This window comes from Piliocolobus tephrosceles, chromosome 16, assembly GCF_002776525.5.
Source record: "Piliocolobus tephrosceles isolate RC106 chromosome 16, ASM277652v3, whole genome shotgun sequence".
NCBI lineage: Eukaryota > Metazoa > Chordata > Mammalia > Primates > Cercopithecidae > Piliocolobus > Piliocolobus tephrosceles.
The window spans coordinates 3,935,466-3,944,236 of NC_045449.1; the positions used below are offsets into that span (position 1 = coordinate 3,935,466).

General features: G+C 51.7%; 2 protein-coding genes across 7 annotated transcripts in view; one reads left to right on the forward strand and one right to left on the reverse strand.

The window, feature by feature from the left end:
* ZZEF1 (zinc finger ZZ-type and EF-hand domain containing 1) overlaps positions 1 to 813 on the reverse strand; it is a 141,711-nt gene extending 140,898 nt beyond the window's left edge. For all 3 annotated transcript variants that reach the window (XM_026449094.1, XM_026449095.1, XM_026449096.1), the window contains exon 1: positions 460 to 813. In XM_026449094.1, coding sequence (XP_026304879.1) covers positions 460 to 813 — 354 coding nt within the window. The remainder of the gene's footprint in view (positions 1 to 459) is intronic.
* A 208-nt stretch (positions 814 to 1,021) lies between these two features.
* Positions 1,022 to 8,771, forward strand: part of LOC111521248 (neuferricin) — a 15,889-nt gene continuing 8,139 nt past the window's right edge. The window contains exons 1-2 of one of the 4 annotated variants that reach the window (XM_023184511.2): positions 1,022 to 1,878; positions 7,769 to 7,909. In XM_023184511.2, the coding sequence (XP_023040279.1) occupies positions 1,629 to 1,878; positions 7,769 to 7,909 (391 nt within the window). In that variant the 5' untranslated portion in view covers positions 1,022 to 1,628. Of the gene's footprint in view, positions 2,131 to 6,860; positions 7,243 to 7,768; positions 7,910 to 8,771 lie in introns of those variants that run through there. The other 3 variants (XM_023184512.3, XM_023184513.2, XM_023184514.2) reach the window with 3 other exon arrangements.

The following is an 8,771-nucleotide window of genomic DNA, read 5'->3' on the forward strand; positions in this document are numbered from 1 at the left end:
TTTCACAATGTGAGCCTCTCCAGTATGTTACTACTGTCATTCCACACTCATTTCGGCGCCCACACTGAATTCCGAAGGTGCTGTGTAAAAACGTGGACAATATAAAAAATGGTTTTCAGCGCCACTCCTCCTATCCTTACATCTCTTTTCTCTCCAAACTGTTCTAGAACCTGACAAAAGGTCTCCAGAGAGTAGCGTCCATCAACTGCACAAAGGTCTGCATTACAACATACAGAGACATCTGGGCTTGTCCAGCCCTTCAGAGCAAGGACGGCCTAATACAGGCTTTCCAGACCTCTCACATAGGATAGAGACAAGCAAACGCCTGGTGAAAAGCTGGAAACACCTCATATGGGTCCCTGCCTGGCCTCTCAAAAGCAAATGCCCACCTCTTCCTTAAGTCCCCTGGGGGCGACCGCCCCGCCCCACCCACCCCTGCAGTCGCCTGCCGGCCCTGACCTCCTCGAACTGCTCGCTAGAGCAGCCGGCGCCGCGAGCCTCCAGCAGCTCCCGGAACTGCTCCAGAGTGACAGACTCTTCGCCGCGGCCCAGCCGCTCTTCCAGCCAGCGAAACAACGCGCCGCGATGCCTCGACACCAGCGACTCGCAGGGGGGTGTGGGCAGCAACGCAGCGGCAGCCTCTCGCAGCCTGGCCGGCTCCAGCAGCGCCGCGGCTGGCGGTAGCGCTGGAGCCACGAGGCCCGGGCCGGGGGTCGTGCCCGAGACCGCGGCCCAGTCTTGGTGTGGGCCCCAGCCCTCGCCCCCGGCAGCTGCCGCTTCGTCTTCACTGCTGTGACTCGGAGCGTTCCCCATGAGGTCTCCGTCTTGGGCGCCCGGCTCTGCAGCCGCCGCCGCCTCCCCTCCTCGACCTGTCAACCTCCGACAGCAGCCGGCGGGCGGGGACGGGGAGGAGACGACGGCGGCGGCTGCGGCTTCCGGCTTCCTGGCCGTCAAGCGACGACTGCTGTCGCAAAGGCGCCGTCACGTAGGTAGCAGGCCTCTACCAACTCACGACAGCTAGGCGGGGAGCACCGCCTCAAAGGGTGCAACCTTGATTTCCCAGAGGACGAGTCTGTCTCAACATTTACGTCATTCCGCAGCCTCTGCTGCCGCCATCTTTGTTGGGGCTGACAACCTGCAAGCCAAGAAGTAGAAGAGGCAGGCGCGGTTGGCTCACGCCTGTAATCCCAGCACTTTGGGAGGCCGACACGGGTGGATCACCTGATGTCAGGAGTTCGAGACCAACCTGATCAACGTGGTGAACCCCTGTCTCTACTAAATACAAAATATTAGCCGGGCGTGGTGGCGCGTGCCTATAGTCCCAGCTACTCGGGAGGCTGAGGCAGGAGAATCGCTTGAACCCGGGAGGCAGAGTTGCAGTGAGCCGAGATTGCGCGTCTGCACTCCAGCCTGGGCAACAAGAGCTAAAACTGTCTCCAAAAAAAAAAAAAAAAGTACAAGGAAAAAGTCGCAGTCAGACACCGAGCTTTTCGCCAGAGCCAAGAATACAGACAGACGGAGCTGAAAGGGAGCACGCGCGCCGATGACGTCACGCTCGGCGTCTCCGCCATCTTGGCTGTAGACAGAGGCGGCAACTTGGGAAGTGCGGTCCGCGTGCATCGGTGTCGATGCTGAGGCTCGGAGGCCGTGGGCTTTTGTTGGGCCTGGCTGTAGCCGCAGCAGCGGTGCTGGCAGCACGGCTTATGGGCTGGTGGGGTCCCCGCGCTGGCTTTCGCCTTTTCATACCGGAGGAGCTGTCTCGCTATCGCGGCCGCCCAGGGGACCCGGGCCTGTACTTGGCGTTGCTCGGCCGCGTCTACGATGTGTCCTCCGGCCGGAGGCACTACGAGCCTGGGTCCCACTATAGTGGCTTCGCAGGTATCAGCGAGGCTGCTCACGCCTTCCCCTCCGCTGGCGCGAGCCGGTAGACACCTGCGCGTGGTTTGTTCATTATTCATCTATTTCGCCCGCACCCCCCACCCCACCCCACGTCCATCAAACCCGCGCGACGGGCGGTTCCGAGCTGCCCGATCTTTCTGGGCTCTCTGGCTCTGGCGGGACTGTGGGCCAGCTCTGGCATTCACCACCGCCCTGCATGACTTACATTGGAGAAACATGTCTTCTCTCTCGGTAACCATTACCCACCGTCGGAAGCCGAGGATTCGGGCTATGTGCCAGACTTCTGTGGGGGCTCTCAGGGCACAGATAAATGAGATCCCGCCCAGCCCCTACCCTCACGGTTTCCTTACTAATTCCAACCATCTCTTCGTTATGCCCGGGTCCTAGATAATCTGTCTTCACCCCTTAGCGGAGTGTTTTCAAGGTTCATCCCTGGTTTATGAGCATGCATCAATACTTTATTCCTTTATGGCCGTCAAGTAGTACATTTGGTCTGAGTCATTCCTGCTTCTAGTACAGATGCACCTGTTTGCTTTCCTTGGAAAAGATTATGAGGTTATGGCACAGAAAAGGGGTCCAGTCACCTTTACAGTCCTTCATATGTAGGACAAAGCTGTACATATGTTAGGCCTCAAGGAACGTTTGTCAAATTAAGTTTATGTTGGTGTCCCTGTTTTACAGCTGAGGGGATTAAAGGATGTGATTTGCCTAAAACCCTCATACCTGAGTACTGACAGAACATGAACTTGGACCACCAGCCTAGTGCTTTTTTACAGATGTTGCCTTGCCAGCCAGCGAGACTGACCTCCAAAATTTAAAAAGAAAAAAAAGTGCAGGCCGGGCGCAGTGGCTCAAGCCTGTAATCCCAGCACTTTGGGAGGCCGAGACGGGCGGGTCACGAGGTCAGGAGATCGAGACCATCCTGGCTAACACGGTGAAACCCCGTCTCTACTAAAAAAATACAAAAAAAAAAAAAACTAGCCGGGCGACGTGGCGGGCGCCTGTAGTCCCAGCTACTTGGGAGGCTGAGGCAGGAGAATGGTGTAAACCCAGGAGGCGGAGCTTGCAGTGAGCTGAGATCCGGCCACTGCACTCCAGCCTGGGTGACAACAGACTCCGTCTCAAAAAAAAAGAAAAAAAAAAAAAAAGTGCAGGGCAGGCCTAAGGTCAGCTACTAGGCTGATATTAAAGAAGCATTTTCCACTTGTCATTATCTTAGGGGAGTTGGGAAGCTGCCTCTAGCACTTAAAATACAAGCCACTTCCCTCTGTCTAGGGAGTACTTGAGAAATACAAGGGTTGACAGAAAAGGAATGAAGTCCAATTGGTCTCGCAAAGCCCCTGAGATAGTCCAGCAGGGGAAGGGACTTAGGGCTACACAGTGAGTTAGAAGCAGAGCTGGGACTGGAATCAAAGTGAAGGCAGTTTTCGTTGCGCTGCCCTATCCCGTGCTGTTGGAGATGTCGTTGGATGTTTGCACAAGTGTGGGCATAAAACCTTCGATTTCTGGAGTGCTTTTTCTTTTTCCTTTTTTTTTTTTGAGATGGAGTCTCGCTCTTGTCACCCAGGCTGGAGTGCAGTGGCGTGATCTCGGCTCACTGCAACCTCCGCCTCCCAAGCTCAAGCGATCCTCCCACTTCAGCCTGCCAAGTAGCTGGGACCATAGGTGTGCACCACCATGCCCAGCTAATTTTTGTATTTTTTGTAGAGATGGGTTGTCACCATGTTGACCAGGCTGGTCTTGAACTCCGGAGCTCAAGTGCTCCACCCGCCTCAGCCTCCCGAAGTGCTGGGATTACAGGTGTAAGCCACTGCACCCAGCCTTTTTGTTTGTTTGTTTGAGACAAACTGGTTCTGTAGCCCAGGTTGGAGTGCGGTGGTGCCATCTTGGCTCACTGCAACCTCCGCTTCCTGGATTCAATGTTCTTGTGCCCCACCCTCCCGAGGAGCTGGGATTACAGGTGTGCGCCATCACGTCTGGCTAATTTTTGTATTTTTAGTAGGGATGGGGTTTCGCCATGTTGGCCAGGCTGGACTGGAAATCCTGGCCTTAAGTGATCCACCTGCCTCGGTCTCCCACAGTGCTGGGATTACAGGTGTTAGCCAAAATTCAGTGCTGTTTGTTTGTTTGTTTGTTTTGAGACGGAGTCTCACTCTGTCGCCCAGGCTGGAGTGCAGGGGTGCGATCTCGGCTCACTGCAAGCTCCACCTCCCAGGTTCACGCCATTCTCCTGCCTCAGCCTCCCGAGTTGCTGGGACTACAGGCACCCGCCACCACGCCCGGCTAATTTTTTGTATTTTTAGTAGAGACGGGGTTTCACCCTGTTAGCTAGGTTGGTGTCGATCTACTGACCTCGTGATCCGCCCGCCTCGGCCTCCCAAAGTGCTGGGATTACAGGCTTGAGCCACCACGCCCAGCCCAGTGTTTTTTTTTTTTTTTTTTTTTAATATAACCAGAAACTTGTAAAAATATCACCACTAATTCTAGAACATTTTCATCACCCCAGAAAGAAACTTCTTATCTATTAGCAGTCACTCCTCATTCCTTCCTTTGCCAACCACTGTCAACTTTTTTTTTCTGTCGATTGGCCTATTCTGGGCATTTCATGGAGTCATACATGTGGCCTTTTGAGTCTGGTTTCTTTCACTTAGCATAATGTTTTCAGGGTTCGTCCATGGTGTATCAGCATGTAGCAGTACTTTATTCCTTTATGACTGAATAATATTCTATAGCTATTATAATTCTAATAATATGGATATACCACATTTTATCAGTTGATGGATTTTTGGTTTCTTTCTACCTTTTTGCCTGTTATAAATAATGCTGCTATGAACATTCATGTACAAATGTTTGTGTGAGCTGGGCACAGTGGTGTGTGCCTCTAGTCTCAGCTCCTTGGGAGGCGGAGGCAGGAGACTCGCTTGAACCACGGAGGCAGATGTTGCAGTGAGCATTTCTGCACTCCAGCCTGGGTGACAGAGCGAGACTCTTACCAAAAAAAAAAACTATGTATTTCATTAATTTGATACTTACTGGGAATTTACTAAAGATCAGGCGCTGTTCCAGACATTGGGGAATCCGTAGTAGATGAGTTTGGTGTGTTCTTACCTGATAAAACTCACTAGGAGAAAAGACAGACATTAAATAGATATTACACAATTAATGTATTGTTTTTGTGAAAAGTGTTAAAAGGAAAAGTACTGGTGTTACCAGAGGCTGTAACCGATTCGAAGAGGAGGAGAAAGGAAGGGAGCAAAGTGAACATTAAAGAAGGTGGCAGTGGCTGGGCGCGGTGGCTCACGCCTGTAATCCCAGCACTTTGGGAGGCCGAGGTGGGCGGATCACCTGAGGTCGGGAGTTCGAAACCAGCCTGACCAACCTGGAGAAACCCTGTCTCTACTAAAAATACAAAATTGGGAGACCGAGGTGGGCGGATCCCAGGGTCAGGAGATCGAGACCATCCTGGCTAACACAGTGAAACCCCGTTTCTACTAAAAATACAAAAAAATTAGCAGGGCATGGTGGTGGACGCCTGTAGTCCCAGCTACTCAGGAGGCTGAGGCAGGAGAATGGCGGGAACCTGGGAGGCAGAGCTTGCAGTGAGCCGAGATCGCGCTACTGTGCTCCAGCCTGGGCAACAGAGCGAGACTCTGTCTCAAAAAAAAAAATTAGCCGGGCATGGTGGCACATGCCCGTAATCCCAGCTACTCAGGAGACTGAGGCAGGAGAATCACTTGAACCTGGGAGGCAAAGGTTGAAGTGAGCCGAGATTGTACCATTGCACTCCATTCTGGGTAACAAGAGTAAAACTCTGTCTCCCAAAAAAAAAAAAAGGAACGTGGCAAGGCATCGTTGGTGGCAGCTGGTGCAGGAATTTGGACATTCTCATAGAGCAGAGGGAAGCCTCTGAGGATTCTTTGGCAGGACAATGACATGATCAGTTTATGTTTAAAATATCATTTGAGTGTGGTATGAAGAGCAGATTAGTGGGGCAAGAATGAATGTGGGGAGGTCTCCCTCGGGGTTTACTGTAGTAGTTCAGGTGAGAGAGGATGGCAGCCTGGGCTTGCTTAGATGTGGGTGGAGACAGGTAGACTGACACAAGAACACTACTTAGGAAGAAAATAACAGGACTTGGAGACTGGATGTGACAGAGGAAGCCAGTGTTAGGAACTGCAGGCTGGGCACAGTGGCTCATGCCTGTAATGCCAGCACTTTGGGAGGGCAAGGTGGGAACATTACCTCAGGTCAGGAGTTCAAGACCAGCCTGGCCAATGTGGCAAAACCCCCTCTCTGCTAAAAATACAAAAATTAATTGTTCGTAGTGGCGGGCACCTGTAGTCCCAGCTACTCGGGAGGCTGAGGCAGGAGACTGGCTTGAACCTGGGAGGTGAAGGTTGCACTGAGCTGTGATTGCGCCACTGCAGTCCAGCCTGGGCGATAGAACGAGACTCAGTCTCAAAAAAAAAAAAAAAAAAAAAAAAGCTGCATTCCCCAGGCTCGGTGCAGTGGCTCACACCTGTAATCCCAGCACTTTGGGAGGCCAAGGCAGGCAGATCACCTGAGGTCAGGAGTTCCACACCAGCCTGACCCACATGATGAAACCCCATCTCTACTAAAAATACAGAAAATAGCCAGGCATGTTGGCGTGTGCCTGTAGTCCCAGCTACTCAGGAGGCTGAGGCAGGCAAATCGCTTAAACCCGTGAGGCGGAGGTTGCAGTGAGCCAAGATTGTGCCTTTGCACTCCAGCCTGGGCGACAAGAGTGAAATTCTGTCTCACACGCACACACAAAAAGAACTGCATTCCTGGATTGAGCAACTGTTTGGCATTTACTGAGACAGGCAGTACTGGAGTAGATACAGGTTTCCTGGCTGTGAGGGTGCTGATAATCATAAGTTCAATGTGGACTTTTTTTTTTTTTTTTTTTTAAGAGAGGTGGGGTCTCACCCTGTCACCAAGCCTGGAGTGCAGTGGCATGGTCATAGCTCAAACCCCTGGGCTCAAGCGGTCCTCCTTATTCGGCTTCTTGAGGAGCTGGGATTATGAGCATGAACCACCATGCCCAGCCAGTGTGAACATTTTGATCTTGTGATGTCTGTGAGACATCTAAGTGGTGTTGGATATACAGGTGTGAGCCTTGGCAGACATCTGAGCTGAAGATACAGATGTGGCTATCTTTGCCTGTACATGGGCTTTGAAACCACAGGTGTGGATAAGATTGTCAAGTGCGACGGTGTGGATGGTAATTGACCCCTAAGGCTGGTAGACAATGAGGAACTGGAGAAGTAGGAGGAAAACCAGGCCAAGGGAAGCGGTCAGCTGTGTTAAATATTGCCGAAGGTAAATGAAAGAATGTGATCGATGCCAAAGAGACGTGTGTCCAAGGTCTAGGAGCATCTGTCACAGAGGAGGTGGTGGGGACCCCATTTCCCTGGGGACGAGGAGTGGGGCTTGTCAAGAGACGTTTCTCAGAAAACAGATTCTTTCCGGGTGCGGTGGCTCACACCTGTAATCCCAGCACTTTGGGAGGCTGAGGTGGGCGGATCACCTGAGGTCAGAACCAGCCTGGCCACCATGGTGAAACCCCATCTCTACTAAAAACACATAAAAAGTAGCCGGGCATAGTGGCGGGCACCTGTAATCCCAGCTACTCTGGAGGCTGAGGCAGGAGAATCACTTGAACCCGGAAGGTGGAAGTTGCAGTGGGCTGAGATCATGCCACTGCATGCCTGAGCAACAGAGCGAGACTGTCTCAAAAAAAAAAAAGAAAAAAAGAAAAGAAAAAAGAAAGAAAGAAAATAGATTCTTGAGTGGGGATAGTGTCAGTCATTTACAACTGGATCTGATGGAAACTTCTCTCTTTCAGGCCGAGATGCATCCAGAGCATTTGTGACCGGAGACTATTCTGAAGCAGGCCTTGTGGATGATATATCTGATTTGTCATCTTCTGAGATGCTGACACTTCAAAATTGGCTTTCATTCTATGAGAAGAATTATGTATGTGTTGGTAAGTAGTCCACAGGTCATACATTTCATTTGATTGTCTGCAGTGTTTTTAGGGGGCTGAGATTTTGTAGGGATTGGGCTCTAGGTTAAAATCTGAAAAACAGCCATGGATTTGTTTTGCTTCAAATTCTGGTTGTTAGAATAGGGATGAGACGCCCAGAAGGAGATGGATGGGCACCTGCTTCCACCCCTCTTAGTCTTGGGAGAGGATTACTAAGCTGTTTGCTTTGGCCTCAGTGTCACCACAGCCAGTGACTGCTGGCACCGTCCTTGAACCACCATCTCCAGAAGGACGGCTTCCCTGTCTCACTGTGCTCCATGCACCTGGCTTCAGCACACGGCCAGAAAGGCTTGGAGCCTAAATTTATGTTTCAACAAATCCCCTTTGATTTGGTCCTCGAGGAGGAGACAGACTTCTGAGTGAGCTGTCTCCCAGGGGGTAGTGCTGCTAATAATCCACTGTGTAGGGTACTGCACTTGCTACTTACTGGTGCTACGTGAGGGACTTGCTTCTCAAATGAAAAGACACCAAACTGTGTTCTGAAGCAGTGTTAAAGACTCTCGGCCGGGCGCGGTGGCTCAAGCCTGTAATCCCAGCACTTTGGGAGGCCGAGACGGGCGGATCACGAGGTCAGGAGATCGAGACCATCCTGGCTAACACGGTGAAACCCCGTCTCTACTAAAAATACAAAAACTAGCTGGGCGAGGTGGCGGGCGCCTGTAGTCTCAGCTATTCGGGAGGCTGAGGCAGGAGAATGGCGTAAACCCGGGAGGCGGAGCTTGCAGTGAGCTGAGATCCGGCCACTGCACTCCAGTCTGGGCGACAGAGTAAGACTCTGCCTCAAAAAAAAAAAAAAAAAAAA